The following is a 17290-nucleotide window of genomic DNA, read 5'->3' as shown; positions in this document are numbered from 1 at the left end:
GCATGAAACGAACAGCTATTAAGAGAACTGCAGCAATATTACAAATCAAATAACAAAACACACTCGTCTGTGACGTGGAAATTCTAAAATCTAAAATCTAGAATATTCCTTACCTTTTTCGCAGATTATAAAATATCTTATTCATACTACCTTGCATCGATAAATCACCGTTCATAGTGACACTTTCAAATCGCCTATCGTTTCTCAATGGATACGAGAATTTCCGTTTATTACTTTAAAAACAACCCGTCCATTACGTTTCTCTTAAAAAATTCTTTCAACTCCGTTGAAAACCGAGCATCAAACAAGAGACAAACGATTTGTTGCCATGGAAATGTTTGGTTCACACATAAGCAACGCACAAATATAATGATAGAATAGCTGAGTGTGTGTACTGTATAGTAAGATGGATGCAACATGGAAATAGAAAGAGAACACCATGTATAGATACTTCCTGTCCTTGTTTAATCAGGCATGCACACTAGTGGACACTGACGCTGCTCGTATACCCCTGTTACATATTTCCTGTACAAGTGCGCGTCATTAGACAAGGACGGAACATCCTCTCTCTACTTCTCTATCGCGTTTTTAGTTCGCTCACGCGCTCTGTACTTATATCTATTACATTTCCACCATAAGCAGCGGCCGTGCAGTGACTTACAAAAGTTCCGAACGGTTCCATCCTGGGCGGACGGTTAATTGCGTTCGGTACTTCGAGGCAGGAAGGTGAGTACAGAATCGCTCCTCTTAGTACTCTTATTAGAAGTGTTATCATCGAATATAAGTTTTTTCAATAAATTCTTATCGTTTTACAATCTTTCTAGAATACAATGACGTCAGCAATCGATCATTTTCGCGAATTTATTGTAAATTAATTGGGGGAATATCTGGAGTTCTTTATCGGTTTCGACTGTAAAATCAGCAACTATTCGAATTTTTCATTCATAATTGTGACGTTTTCGACTCTTCCGTTGCCAAGACCCTCTTGAGAGATTTTTGGCACGTTCCATCACCCTTGTTAAACGAGTGCACATTGGTGGATATATTGATTTTAAAAACCAATACGTGAACGAGGTTTATTATCTCACTGGGACAAAGAAATCCGTTTTATTCGCGAATTTTCCGTGTTTCTTCTTAATTTTCGTGAGTGTCTGGCGCGGAGCATTATTTGAATGAACTTTTCATCGTTCAGATTATATTTCGTTTAAAAAGATTGAAATTGATGTCGAGAAGAAATGAAACAAGGTGCTCGGGCATTCCATCGTTTCCCGGGGAAAGAGAAATATGAAAAAAACGGTCGTTCTTCCTTCTGCCATTTTCGTCCATTACCAAAATGGTATGACCCAAATGTCCCGGGTCGTGAATCAATCAAGCGAATTTTGAATAATTTTTGAATAATATCCAGTTAATAATTTGTGAAACAAATTAATTTCATTTTATCGTTGGAAACAAATTAGTTGGATTTTTCTTTCTTTAGCAGTTTTCGCCGGAGTTGACCTGACGTGCTACTTCAGTTTCCATCTTCGCTTCTCGAAACTTCCAACGTCCTTGGTGTTGGAGTCTCCTTGCCCAGGTGAGTACATAGCTTCTAGATACTCGTCGCTGTTCATCCTTACGAGCCTCTCGAGCTTTAGTTGTCAATTGTTATCGTTAAAGGAAGAGAAGCTCGCGACAGATGTTATCGAACAAATCGTTTATTCTCGAAAAGTTCGAACTTGTTCGTTGCGTTTGAATATATATGGACGGACTCCATTTTTCATGACATCTTCATGATTTGTCATGTCGTGAGTATAGCTTCTGACTACCATATGTTTGTGATTTATGTGAAATTTGACCACTATACCGTGATAGAAAAATATTTCCAATGAATTATAAATATTTTACATTGTGAATTATAAATATTTGTTACAAATTATATCGTACTTGAGGTGAAAATGAACCATATATCTGCTTATGGAATACGAGGTAGTAAATCATTCGAAACATAATAACGATTAATTAAGCACATATACAATAACGTTTACGAATGAATATTGCGAATTATTGTATGGCTTTAATGCGGTATTTAATGTTTTGATTGCGGTCTTTGAAATGGTATCATAGGTGCTGATATAATATCGCGCGAAAAAGGAAAGACCAGTGGTTAATATTGCAGGTGCACCAGTGCGTTGCGCTCGTCGGGGGTGGTTTTGACGCCGGTGCCGAGGAGAGACGCAGAACGTGTTCGATCGACCCGCAAACGTAGCCCGTGCTCATACTGCGACAGAGTTCGTTTCAGTTAGGCTCAGTCGCTGTTTGTCCGTCGACAGCGTATAGTCGCGTCGGCCTACGATTCCTTTTTTCTTCTTGTTTCTTGCGAACTCTCTCGCAACAGCCGTTCTATACGTACGCCGCCAGTATATCGCGTGATCATCGTTCCCGTTGCTTCCCTTACCCTCTCACGTCCTTCGAAGAAGACCTTCCTTTGGTTTTTCCTTGTTTGGAGGGAATTCATCGCTCGGACACATGGACTGCGAAGCACGAGGGTTGATCGAGGCATCAGCGTGATGTACTTTTCAGGTTTCATATTTTCTCTATGATACTTTCTAAGGAGAATTTGGAAGATATACATTTTTAGGAAATAAAGGTTTTTATGGAGTCATCGATAGGTTAGAATTTAATTAACTCTCTTATAACAGGTATTCCAATTTTTTAATATATAAATTTAGTTTCCTCTATGGTGTTAGAGAACATAATGCGGGCATTTTATGATATAACGAATATATTCGTATATATTTTAGTTTATTCATTCGTCAAATTTCCCTAGTAGGCCGGCCTGCAGCTCACATGCAGCACATAGTAAAAATTTGTTTTGTTAGAGGTTGGCCATTCTTCTTGCTATAAAAATATCGTGAAGTCATATTATATGATAAAGCACCTTCTGAAAGCTAGATGCTCGATAACGAGCCTAATGATTCTCGGTAGTTTGTAATGTCAAGCTTTGAATTGGCGAGATCGCTCTGCTGTCAAACCGCCGTCCAGCGACGACCACATTCTTTAACCACGTTCAAGGGGTATATCACGCTACAGAAACCATCAAAGGGTTTGCAAGTTAGTTGCCTTTTAGAAGTGGGGCAATTGGTTGTTACATGTAATCCGTAGTTGCTGGCTGTTCTCCTTAGTCGCCATACATCATAGAGACGACAGTTATAGTCGCCAGTTGTCCTTGCTAATGGTTGCTTGTTGTCGCTAGTTAGTTCTCGTTATCGTTATGTATTCCATCAATCACGCGAAATTTAACGTATGGGAATTTATTCTTCTTTATTCTTTCTGTAGGGAGATTTTTTAAGACAAGGAAAATATAGAATATTTTAAGACGACGGTAAGGTTTGAATTTAAGTAACTGTTTTATGATACAACAAAGTGGAAAAACGATTTAATTTTATAAAGTTTAAGGTAATTTTTTAAAAAACTTCGAATTTAAAAGATTCAAATAGATATCTTAAACTTAATTAAACCCTCCATATCGTAAGAAATTAAATGAAATTGCGCAAGAAAGTTAATACATTTAATGTATTATTTTAAACATTTATTTAAAAACATTTATTTAAAATTTAAGTGCAGGCGTTGACGCGCGCGCGCCATTCGAAGCATTTGTCAGTTCGTTACATCTGCGGTAAAAGTTGTAACTACGAAGAAGCTTAACATATGGTGCGTCTCAAGATGACAGTAAAAAGTATTAAGAGATTTTTCGAGATTTTTTCTTTTAAGTTTCCAAGTACTTTTTCTATTTAACTTCTTTTTTTTTGCATTTTCTCACAATATTCGATAAATAGAGACGAAATATGACAGTTCTTAGTTCGGGGATTTATTGGTTCGAAAGTTACTTCAAAAGTGTTTCTGGAGTTCCTGCGGTTAATACTTTTAAACTACTGAGTACGACTTATTCCGTATGGCTGGACAAATCTTTGTTGATACTGTAAGCGTAACTGGTCCGGATATTGTCTTGTGGAGATAGAAAAATACACGAAGTATTGATTGAACTACATATTTTTTTAATTCTTTTTTAATTCTTTTAGTTCTTCATATATTGATAATAGAACGATATTCCGCTACTTTGAGCACAATATAGTAATGTTTAAATAAATAATAAAATTTACGCATTTCGTCTTCATGCGTCGATAAGAAAATGCAAAAAAAGTTAAAGAAAGATGATGCGCAGACGCGAAGTTTAGTCAGCAATAATATTTAAAACCTCTAAAATATATTGTACACATTTATTTGCAAATAAGCTCAATGAAATTAAACTGTAACTGTGTTTCCAATAATGTCTTCGATGTATTGCTCGCCATTATGTCGGATTAACAACTCTAAGTGATCGACCTTAATCACTAAATGGCGGCCGTGATTCAGTGGTATAGCTTTACATATGACGGACATCGCAGGCGCTTATAAGACGTCTATTGTGAAACGTTTCCAATAGCACCGTTTATGTGATGGTGAAATCTGAATATATATATATATATCGCTGAAATATATATCGCTTATCACTTGAGTCTGACACGATCGTTTTTAAATAGAATCACAATTTTTTATTCTTTACAAAATCAGTCTATAAAGATTATGTGCAAATAAAATAGATAAATAGATAAATGGTTGTACAAACTTATAAAACAGATATTACAAGTATATCTAAATAAATGATATATTTATAAATTGTAATATTTGATCTAAAGTTTAAATAAATAAAAGAGATACTCGTGACTTACAATAAAAGTTTTTTTTTTTCAATTTTTAAACAAAGCAAAAGTGGATAACAATTTTTCAAAATGTAAAAATCAACACAATGGTTGGTTTCTTTAATTAATCAATAACGTTTAAAGTTAATTAATGTCCAGAGTGGTTTGTACATTTTGTATTTCGCCGTATTTCAACGTTCGATGTGTAAATAAAACTTGATGCCTGAAATATCGAAAAAATAATTAAATCCGATCGTTCCGTCGAATTTGCAAATTGTATACTCGTGTAAAATCGAGTGCGCTTGTGTATGCTGATACGAAAAGTGGTAGTATATTTTTCTTTTTTCGATTATCGTTATCACTTTTTGTGTGGAAAAATTAATTCCGTGAAATGGAAGTGCAATCAATACGGCTTATCACGAAATAATAGCACAACGACGGTACATATTGGTACTGACGTCAGCTTCACAAAATTTCTCGAGTATCTCGGTCGACTATTTGGGTTAAGAATTCATTTTCAAGGTCCTACAAGCACGAGTATCTTATGGATATGAAATTTTCAGTGTACATTTTAATAACCATATTTCATATTGCATGCTGCGGTCCAAGAAAAATTCGCAGTTAATATTCTGCTAATCCCTGCTGCTTTTAAAGACCATAAGTAAGGTCCGTAAGGTCGTCCGTAAGGTTTAAAAGATTTCGAGTAGATTTGTATTACGTATTTTATCTTCTAATTTTTAAAGAGAGGGTCGTGTTTAATTAATTGAAAATGACGAAACTGTAATGAGACATTATTATCAAATATTAAACGTGGTTCCATTGGGTACTTTTATGGTCTTTGCGAGATATATATGCATTATACGTTGCTATTAGCAACGCGTAGCGATGAACGATGGAGAGCAGTACCTTCGTTATCTCGTCTCGGTTGTGTACATATCAGTAATGCACAGTACTCGTACTAAATATCTTACAAATTCCATACAGATTTTCAGATTAGTTTCGAATAATACCAACACGACCATGATAGTCACAGTACAGTATTAAATAGTGCCACTATGCATAATACACTCCTAAAATGTTTCTACAAATATATTTGTCCGAATATTTTTGTCAGCTACTATATCCTAACCACGATTTATTAAACAATATATAGATTTAAAAAAGAATATATAACGACATTACTTGTTTAGGCTAGATTGGTTTAACTTGTATAGTTTTAATAATTGTGTAAGATCAAACAAGAACTTATCGTTAGTTTGGCGAGATTTGATTACACGAAGCAACATAATTGCTTTGAAACTCAGGACAGAAAACAATGTCAACCGGTAGACGCGTTTGTCTGGTGAACGTGTAACGCGTAAATAATAGATAGCGACAATCACGCGAACGCTAGTTACAGCTGACTTGGCTTACATTGTAGCATTCAAACTAGAGTATACGAGCCGTAAGCGCTATTGAAAGTTCAAAGGCCGACTAGTGAGCTTCATCCTATCTCATTTTTTAATCAGGCGATGGATCGACGAATCGTATTGATTTCGAGGATTATTATAGTTCTGTGGGAATTTTAAAGCGTGGTTTGTCTAATCTTGTCTCGTTAGCTACAGACTCTTTGGCGAGCAGCCTGAAACTTGATCCAGTTTCGAGAAAATGAAAAATTCGTTTCTTCTCTTTGCTTCCCTGTTCCTTCTTTCCTCCTTTTTCCCTTTTTACATCGCGTTAAGGCCCGTTAAATAATATTGACTGCCGTGGACGCTGGCTGAGAAGTGCACTTTATAACTAGCTTTAAAATCACTGACGTCGATGAGGACAAAGGTAAGTTAGAGGGTCATTTATCTGAGCTGGTGTTATTCGACCTGAACTCTGCAGCTTTTCAGAGCTTCTTTCGTTTTTCTTTTAAGAGCAGAGATGTTAACTGGTCTTTTGTTACGTGTAAGAAGTATGTACTAAAGCTTATTTAGCACCAATTGGTTGCTCAAAGTCGAGATATACATACCTATATTATATTAATACGTTACAGAAGATTAGGCGTTAGTTAGCTTATGAGAATTTATAGTGTGTCACAGATCACAAAAGCAGAACGACTACTTTTTCATAAACGATATATGTATATGAATTGAAAGTTTAACTATTACGCCACATACTTCTCTCGATAAACGTCGTCGAATGCATATTGTTAAGGAATATTAGCCATTTGAATTCAATAGTTTCGAAGATACTAATGCTTCCGTGAAGTTTTTGCAGGCTGTTAATGTTTTATTGAGATACTACAAATTTTGAATAACTTCGATTAGAAATAAAAATCACATTACATTAACGCGTAGAATGTAACGTAACGTAGATAATGTAAATATAAGTTATATTACAAGGAAATAATACGGATAAGTAATGTGAAACATTCTGGTTAAAATTGCATCCTTTGAAGGCTAGGACACACAGTACTTACGAAGTAGATTAAGTACCAAATGGGGTACTTAAGAAAATTCATGTTGTCATTGTTTAATAAACATCTTTAGCTAATAGCCTTCTGCAAAAGCTGGTTTAAGTTATGCTAACTTATTCCTTATTAATTGCAATTATATTGTTCGTATCTCCTAGAGGATTAACAATCCATTTTTATAATGGATAATAAAAGCAAATTTCTATTAGGTTGTCCCAAGTTTCTTTCGTTTTATAAAGAAATGACAGATGCACAACATATTTTGTTTTATGTTATTCTATATTATTTTACATTAAATTGGAAAAAGGTGGACCACACGTAATTCAATAAAATAATATAAAACGAAAAATGTTGTACATCTATTACTTTCTTATAAAACGAAAGAAACTTTTGGAACAACCTAATATTTCTCTACTACGACGCTTTTACAGTGCTAAAATATTTGATAAAAATGTTAAGAAATTCTAATATTGATTTAAGCGTATCGATTTATCTGCTCTTCATATTTAATCAAACAGAAATCGTTAATTATGATTTCCACTTAAAAGCGGATTGCATATTATGAGGATAAATTATCAAATTCATCTCTAATATACACATTAGAGAATCATTCATAGCTGCAATGCTGTTTACCGCTAACATTCCTGGTACTCAATAATTCATTAGGTGACTGCTTTAGCCGCACAGAATACACCTACAAATAATTAATCGCGATTAATATTCCATCGACTTTTGAAAATCCCTCATGTGATCTATTTCATGCGATGAGAATACGTATAAATTGAGATTGCGATCGACCATCCTCAGTCGGATAAATCGAGTGATTCAAATTATAACACAAAAAAAAGTTAAAACTAGTTACATTATCTTTTTCAATTTTTATGTATTATTTGGCGGAAGAAACTTTGGTAATTGGTAAGTAAAGTTCACCTCCTTAATGTTAATGATTTTAATATGTTATTAAGCTCAAAGTTCTAAGGAATTTTCTATATATATATATACATATACATAACTGTGTGCGTATATATATAATATACGTATAACAACCAAAGTTCAGCTCTCAAGTGTACGCAAAACTTTTATGTTCATTTTACGCTATACCAGTATGTTTCATGAATTTGTTTGCTAACAGTATCGAAACAAATAACAAGCAGAGGACGAGCTATTCATGAATTGTTTTGCCAGCGTGTACGCTCCCAATATTTTCTATTTGAGAAAACATACTTGTTGCTATTGCAACTACAAATATTTTTACAGTCGACGCTTTTGCCGTGAATCATTGGCTAACATGTAAAATCGAGAAAAAACATGGTTTATTGTGATGGAAATGTGGAAAACCGCAAAACCGATATAGAAGGGAAAATAAAGGAAAGGAAGGTAGGGATAAGTAGAAGCTTGGGGCCAAGTTTAATTCACTGAAACCGAGCTGCTTGTATTATCACAAAACAAAATTGCCAGTACGTCATTTCCGTACTCTCGTCCTCGCGAAAATGGTTTCGCTTGTTAAGGAAAAACGAAGAGACAGGGAAGAGAGGAAAAAGCAGACGGAGAGCGCTTTTAAAAAGCTGGCGAAACGTGTGTTACCACAACGAGACACGCGATGCTATTTGTCGCTTTAAATTGTGCCGCAACTCGTTTTTGAGATCTTTGCCAGGGGCGCGTTAAAACATGCTGAAAATATATTTCTGGCTTTTCTGGGGTTTACTGAAATACGACAAATAACGTTGTAAAACATATGTACTTATGACTTACAGAGTAATTGAGTGTACAAAATATATAGTATACAAAATAGCCAGCGATTTAGGGCTTTAAAAGATCAAAAGGAAAGAAAAGAAAAGAAAAGAAGAAAGATAATATGTTGTGGCAGTCTAAGTCGATCTAAGAAAATAGATAAAGGGAGGGAGGGGCAAAGCTAGTTAATCTGGAAAGAATCCAAGCGTCAATTTCAAGCATTTACAGAGAATCAAGCGGTCTGGTTAAGGTCGTGAGTTGAGCAATTATCCCGCCTTAGGTTCAATCAGGTTAGTCCCACGCGAAATTGATCCAACCATGCGAAAACGAGTGTATTCTGATTTCTGTCGCAGATACTTCTGGCTAGTGCAGTACCTACACGGTGGTTGTTGAAATAGCCGCTTCTCATCTATTTTCCGCAGCGCGGACATCATCCTTTGATCCCTTACGACTAACGAAGTTTTCGAAGATGTACGGCAGTTTGAGATTCTACTTGAAAATGATCATGATTGCGGTCTGTGTGCCGTCTGCTCTTCTTTTTGTCCTTCCGTTAAAGACTGGTAAGTTGATACTGATTAATTATGCGATCGAAACCATATATAATGGCTACAAAAATGCCGCTAATATAATATTCCTTCTTTCTTGTATCTGTCTGCCTCTCAGGTCGTTTTATTAATTACAATAAGTAATTTCGACTTCTTTGCGCTCTCTTTTAACTCATTGAAACTTGATCCAGTTTCGAGAAAATGAAAAATTCGTTTCTTCTCTTTGCTTCCCTGTTCCTTCTTTCCTCCTTTTTCCCTTTTTACATCGCTTTGTTTTACATCGCAATTTACATTTATTTGTAAAGTTTGAATCTCCTCGATATTGAAGATGTTGAAGCTGCAAGTATGTATTTCATTTTAATCCATTCGAGACCGAGATTTAATTGTAAGACGATACCTAGGTGTCGGTACGATCTGAATGTTTAGTTGGAATGATTCTGTGTTTTACTCTCTCCAGGGTATCCTTTTCATACTTTGATTTTAAATCGATGACAATCTTAAATAGTATGCCTCATATTTTTAAAATATAAAATTATATACTATGTTATTCTATAATGTATTATGTACAGTTATATATATATATATATAATAATAATTCTATATTGAAGAAAATATGAAATTAACATGATATATACATTACTACATATGTAATTTCGACCAATTGCGGGGAGACGTAATCGCGAGGAGAGACGTCAACGGGGGTCGTAAATCCCCGTTACGACTGTAGCAGTCGACACCACGAATTGATCGATCCCCTGATTTCTGTTGAGATAATAAGGGGCGATTGAGTTTGTATAACCCTGTGATTCACAGAGTTATAAATTATATATGTCCAACACTTAGACTACACTGATGCCGAAATAAATAGTTAACAACTTGTCGCACAACGATGCGATAGATATGTGCGCTAGAGCAGGGCTCTTATACTGGAAATTAGTGTATTAATGGACTTAGCACTATGATGTATTTAGGAGAGAAGATGTATGTTCGACCACACCGAGAACCGACAAAGATTTGCGGGAAGTATGCGACTCTCGCGCTATGTGCAGACTGCCGCGTTAGGCGTTAGTTTTTAGACTGACTGTCGCTCTTTTTTTAATACGGAAGAAAAGTTCGGTGTGGGTGTGCCCCTGTGCCTAAAGAACACGGATTCGTTGTTCCCAATTTCGTTAGGAAAAGTGAGGGTAACGAACCGAGGTGTCGATTGGTCATGACCTGCATTACTGCTCGAAGGGATGAGTAGGGAGTCTCCTACCATCGTGGTGGATAGATGACTGTGTGCGTGAGAAAACCTAGCTTGTTTTATTACAGGGCTATTCGGATTTTCCTCATGGGTGCATACCCGCTTTCTCCGTGTTTTAAGTGCGACTAATAAACCCAAGGACCTCTCTAAAAAACCAGATGTGCGTCGAAAATACTTTTAGGCTTAAGAAATTCTTCAGGACAAACGGATTGACGACACATGGCGAAACAATACAGGAAAGTGAAAGTTATGGTGGGCCCTTAGGTTTATTGAGGGTCGAAGTGACGTTACGCAGGTCGGTTGTTGTCCGGTCGCGCGGGCTGGCGTGCAGATGTTTTAGGCGGCGTAACAACATAAGTTATATATAAAATATGTATATTATACCCTTGCCTACTGACTGATATGAATTTCTTTCGGTCTCGAATGCGTTAAAAGAGAGCGCAAAGAAGTCGAAATTACTTATTGTAATTAGTAAAACGACCTGAGAGGCAGACAGATACAAGAAAGAAGGAATATTATATTAGCGGCATTATCATGTTTTTGCTCTCTTTAAGTCTTTCATCGAGACAGACAATCTACAGGTATTAATCGACCAATTTATCCAAGCTGATAACTTCGAATTGATGTTTATATATAAGAAGTGTTATGTGTTAATCTGTCTAAATGTTTAAAAGGTGTTATAAATTAAATGTTGTTAAACGATACGTAATTGCCTTTTGATCGTAAATTTTACTATCAAGGGGTCTTTTATGTATGCGTAATCATTGTGAATTATAACAATTTATGTGATCGATATTAAAGGTGTTTAAAAGCATGTATTTTTTTCTATATTATTATTCTCCTATATTATTATCCTATATTATTATAGCATTCCTATATTATTATAATATCCAATTACATGTTGATACACAAGATATACAGATTATTATTTATAACGTTTTAGTTTTTTTAATCGAGTCATTCATTTAGTACAAATGATAAGAAATTAGTAATAATTCACAAAAAAAGGATATCGTAGTAGAAATATTATAAAAAAACATTTTCTGTTTTAGTGTAGAGTTACTCCTTCTTACAGACAGTGTCGTACAAATCTGTACGTCTCTGAGAAAATGTAGGTATCCGAGCCCTTACTTCCTCAACAACTTTTAGATCTGATAGAAAAAAGAAACATACGAAGTAATAAGTAATGCTTACTAATAAATTCAACAAATACAGAGGAAGATGGCTAAATCGATAAATTAACGAGACTAAAAATTAATTACATCATGGATCTCTCGCTTTTAATTTTAAGCTGTAAATTACCGATATCGGTGACTGCCATATTCTCTTGAATATATTTCCAAATCGTAAAGAATCTTTCCCCATGGATTGGTCAACTGTGTATGTCCGCATGCGACGTAACTTGCTTAACGAACACGAGCCGGTGATATGCAGGCAACGTATAATTGATTATCATTCGCTCTGGAACGCTGAAGTAATGACCAGTGCAATGGTCCAGTGGTCATATTGAATGCCGCTGGATATATCAGCATTTGGCAACCTAACCCAGAGAAGCAGGAAATATGAAGCCACCGAATACCAATTAACTTCGTAGTTGCACGGTTCACATTCCATCATTTCTGAATATGCGAGGACAGTCCTCTTATTGTGCTTTTAATTCTTTTATTTGTTTCATTTTCAGCAAATATATTGGTTTTTTAAATTAAGCTTCTTTTTATACAGAGTTACAGATTATATTAATTTTATATAGAATATATTTAAGAAAGATATTTAATTTTTTGCTAGTTAAGTATTGATCGATTAAGTTACTGTACCTTTGTTCCGATAAATGCGTGCCATTTCCTCGAATCTAATATCATAGCAAATGCCAATACCTATTTTGCAGCCCTTCACATCGAACGTCGTTAGGGAGTCACCAGGACTGAGTGAATCACTCTCTCGAAAAGTAATCTTATTAGGAATGTCGATGTCGAATAGATGTACCTAATAACATAAAAATGTGGTCGCTAATTCTATTACTGCAACTTTTGTAATTTAATATCAAAGTTACCAACTCCTAAACTTTAATTATTTTTTATTTAATAACTGACAGCGTTTTTATCACTTTCTTTTATTAAAAAATCTTATCATTTAATAATGTTTAAAAAGGAGAAAAAATAAGTATTTTCGTATGTGAAAAATTTATACAACAACAAACACATTACAACAAAAATGGGCGTTTCCCGTATCATAACGTATTTTATAAACCGTAAATTATAGAATTGGTTATAGTATACGTATGTACATATGTATATTCCTAAATTATTCCTAGATAGAGTCACTTTCTTCACCCCAATATTTTCAAATTCAAAGCCATAAAGGAATATATTACTTACCTTTCGGTGTTTTGCTATCAAAGTTCCATCGGGACCCCAAATAGTACAGGTATTGTACAATTTATCGCCCTCTATTTCAGGCATCGTACCACCAACTACATAGATGTTTTCTTTAGCTGCGTTCGATGAAGCAACGCTCGTTTCACCATCAGGAATACTCTCGGCGTATTTTGGAAAGTACTCTGCATTGCAATATTTCAATTAATGAAAAATAACTGTCTTTTGTTCCAACCATAAATTAAATTGAAATGTTTGTCAGTTTTTTATTTTCTAAATTATTAAAATAACTAAGTTTTATATTTCGACTTAATTAAATATGCAATTACTTAGCTAATAGTATATATAATAAATTGTTTCTACAGGTTCAAAGTGAAAAATGAATATTTAGAAATATTTAATTACGACAATGCTATTTGTGTTAGCATCAGTGGCTTGTGACTCAACGACTTTGCTAGTACTTTTTGAAACATAAAGTTAGTTTTCATTTAACACTTATACTAGAGGCGGAATTATAAATGCAAAATAATTGATAATACTAATTTATAAGTACCTAATTATTAGTATCTTAAAAAATATATTTATACAAAAATCACGATAATCATGAAAATGGGGAAATCCTATATCCTCGACTCAATTCACAATTTATTTTGTATATTAATTAGATTCCGCGCTCATCAGTACGTACTCACTGGCGACATCGAGAAAATGTATCGGCAATTCCTCGTACGACCAGAGGATCGGAAATATCAAAGGATATTATGGCGCAGCGCGAGTGGAGAAACAGAAACATATGAGCTTAACACCGTAATATTCTTATCATAGAAATAGAAGCAGTCCTCAATTCCCGCCCGCTAACTCCTATCTCCACCGATCCAAATGATCTCCTAGCCCTCACTCATTTTAAATTAAATTATTATTATTAAATTATAATTAAATTATTAATATAACAATTAAAATTTTATATTTTCACGTGAGTTTCTTTAGATAATTATTATCAACATGATGACTAACTCTTACGGATTAATACGTGTCTGTAGGGCAATCCGGTGGACTTGATCGGCTTTTTACTTCGAAAGTTGAGTAATCGGTGTCGCTTTCTTACGCATCTTTGAACTGTATAAATGTTTTAAAATTGTTTGATCCAGAATGTACCACACCGGACAATCAAGAAGGCAGGTGCCTTGACTACAGAAAATGTAAACCTCTGCAAGAAATATGGCAGATACAGTACCGTACAGCCACCGATTTTTATAGACGATCAGTGTGCAGATACCAGGGCAATGTTACGATCGTTTGCTGTCCGAACGATCCAAACAAAGAGAAGAGAGAAATTTTAATAAAAACTGTGTATAAGTATAAGGCTTTGCGACCACCATACTGTGGTTTTAGCAACGTCTCTCATACCAGGGTGGTCGATGGTAAACCAGCTGAACTTGGTACGTTTTATGTCTTTCTTTCCGATTAATAATAAGCCATTTACTGCAAAGAATGAACTTTAAAGGCATTAAACAGCACATCAATGTACATTTCAATTAGACTAAATAATAATGCTATGATTCTATCAGTAGTAACTTTACTTATTAACTTGAATTATTTCTTTCTTTTACTTCATGTTAGGAAGAGTATCTTTTTGCTTGAAATAAAAAATTGATATAGGAGTAATAATATGGATAGAGATCAAAAACTGTTAGGGCAGAAATTACACGTTTGAACTTTATAGTTCAGTATAGTTCAAATAGAAATTATATAGAATTATTTAATAATTTGTATTCCACTGGAATAAAAATTTAATTTCTGTCTTTATCAAATCTCTATTTCAGAGTATTTGTACGTATATACTTATCGTCTGCTGTATGATCGAATATCGAATAGGTAATAATCGTTGTTACTCATTATGTGAGAAAAAATTATGTATATTCACAACTATGACTATTGCATTTTAGGCGCTTGGCCATGGATCGCTGCATTAGGTTTTCGTAATCCCCGAAACCCAGACAAACCACTATGGAAGTGCGGAGGTTCCCTGATATCGGCTAGGCATGTTTTGACCGCAGCACATTGTGCACATATGGATGGAATAGAAAACATACACAATCATAATATTGCCATTCTTAGATTGGTGGAGGAGGTGCCATTTTCGAGTAAGTCCTCAAATATATATATATATATATATATATATATATATATATATATATATATATATATATATGCTATTGAGTATTACTGAAGTATCATATCCTGAAATTTCTTACTGTACACATATATTGTGTCATAAAGCGTGTACAATTCTTTCTCATACTTTTGGTCATTCGTTTCCTGCATTTTCATTTATTTTTTTATTTTTCAGGGTACGTATATCCCATTTGTACGAAAGAGCCCCTACGAAAGAGCAACTTTGTCGGCTATAACCCCCTTGTTGCTGGATAGGGAGCATTAAGATATAGTAATTGATATCAATTTTATAATAAAATTAAACAGTTCCAGTCTTAAATATCTTTCTTATTTTCTTCGTAGGACGACCACGACGTAATGCATTAATGGAAGTACAAATGCCAGTGATTAAGAACGCCGAATGCAAAATAGCTTATTCCAAATTTCCTAATGCACCTGATATCACTGATGGTATAATATGCGCCGAACATGCTCAGGGTGGAGAGGATTCTTGTACGGTAATTAAGTTACAGAGTTACTACAAACTATACGGTATCTGAAGACACGTCAATTCGAATTAACATCAAATCGACGTCTTAAACATTAGAAATAATAGATAAACACAATTTAATAGTCTTGCCCACTTCTCACACCTCATTATGGTATTTAATCTAATTTCCTTCTAATCTTAGTTTTGCTCAAAATACATATAACATGTACATTATAAATTGGAGTATTTCAATACACAAATCAATAGAAGATTATTACTGTATATAAGTATAATTTCAATACAATTCGATCGATATATTTCAGTATCTTTGATTAAAAATTTAACGATCCTTTCAGGCTGACCGCGGCGGACCACTGCTGATACAACATGAATGAACCTCGTATTTAATAGGTATTGTGTCTTATGCTTATAAGTGCGGCACAGCTGGGTATCCCAGCGTTTACACTAGGGTCACATCGTACCTTGACTTCATTCTCCAAGCGATGCAATAATATGATATTACTGTTCCATAAATATCATTGTGTAAAAAACGTAAAGTTGGATTTTCTTATTGTGGAGATAAGAAACAGCTCAAATTTACATTGTTTTGTACGTTGCAAATTATAGGCTTAAAATGTACGAAATGTAACTTTGAAACGACACTAATTTTTTACGCACGATAAACCTCCACGACTTAGGTATGTAAAGATGATAAACGTATATTAATTCTATTAATTTGGTAATAATAAACCAACTTTCTGAGAAGTTCTGTAAATTTCGTTTCTGTTGTATCAAGAGAATAATGGAATATTCCACTTAGATCGTATACTTCTTGTATGTACATACAAAATTTTCCGGCTAATCTAAAACACTTCATAAGATAGAGAGCTTCTGGAAATTCGGACACAGAGAGTACATAAAATACAAGATAAGTCTCGTGTCTTTCAAAATTATTTTTTATTCGCTAAAAACGTCCTGTGTACTCATGCAATCACATGCAACCTCGAAACTTCACTTATTTTTTATCACTTTCCAATTCAATACACTGTTTCTGCATTTTTGACTATATGTAAGAGAAATTTCCATTCAGCCAAAGGTGTACTTACAGATTATAGATTCCTATACGACTCTCGGTAAAAATTTATCCGCACTCCAGATAGTTAAAACTTCTGTCGACCGTATTGATCCATCTGCACTCTTCGTATGACGTCAATATCTGTTCAGTGCTGCTGCGTAGGTTTCATTGTGTTACGTCAATTCGTTTGTGACCGTTGCGCGAGTAATGGCGCTTTGCAATGGTGATTTGCAGGAAAACAGTGCAGGATGCTGTGATTCGTTTCTTGTGGTCGGAGATTATGTTTGATGCCTATATTTATCAAAGATTTAATGCACATTATGGAGAAAGTGTTTTGTCACGAAGTGTGTTTGAATGGGCACAAAAGTTCAAAGAAGATCGCACAAGTGTTATGAAAAAACAGCTGGACGCCCGTCCACATCCACGATGACAACATTGAACGTGCTCATGAACTTATGCTCTATGGAATAGACGAGTGACGCTGGATAATGTGGCAAATCATTTGCAAATCAGCCACGGCTCTGC

General features: G+C 34.7%; 1 protein-coding gene and 1 long non-coding RNA gene across 3 annotated transcripts; one reads left to right on the top strand and one right to left on the bottom strand.

Moving 5' to 3' along the window:
- The first annotated feature begins 153 nt into the window (after positions 1–153).
- Positions 154–9543, top strand: LOC143304189 (uncharacterized). Of its 2 annotated transcripts, none has more exons than XR_013060887.1 (3): positions 154–726; positions 1481–1573; positions 9240–9543. It is a non-coding gene; the product is annotated as an uncharacterized LOC143304189 (long non-coding RNA). The 2 variants fall into 2 exon arrangements; XR_013060888.1 differs by having other exon boundaries at positions 1478–1573.
- A 1926-nt stretch (positions 9544–11469) lies between these two features.
- Positions 11470–16900, bottom strand: LOC143304188 (omega-amidase NIT2-A-like). Its single transcript, XM_076626567.1, has 5 exons — positions 16797–16900; positions 13050–13231; positions 12489–12657; positions 11977–12214; positions 11470–11825 (listed from the first exon to the last, which is right to left on the bottom strand). The coding sequence occupies exons 2-4, from the start codon at positions 13131–13133 to the stop codon at positions 12081–12083; spliced, it is 387 nt and encodes a 128-aa protein (XP_076482682.1). The 5' UTR covers positions 13134–13231; positions 16797–16900; the 3' UTR covers positions 11470–11825; positions 11977–12080.
- Positions 16901–17290: the final 390 nt, after the last annotated feature.

The sequence above is a fragment of the Bombus vancouverensis genome, unplaced genomic scaffold, assembly GCF_051014615.1.
Source record: "Bombus vancouverensis nearcticus unplaced genomic scaffold, iyBomVanc1_principal scaffold0026, whole genome shotgun sequence".
NCBI lineage: Eukaryota > Metazoa > Arthropoda > Insecta > Hymenoptera > Apidae > Bombus > Bombus vancouverensis.
This window is presented reverse-complemented; position numbering and strand designations above follow the sequence as displayed.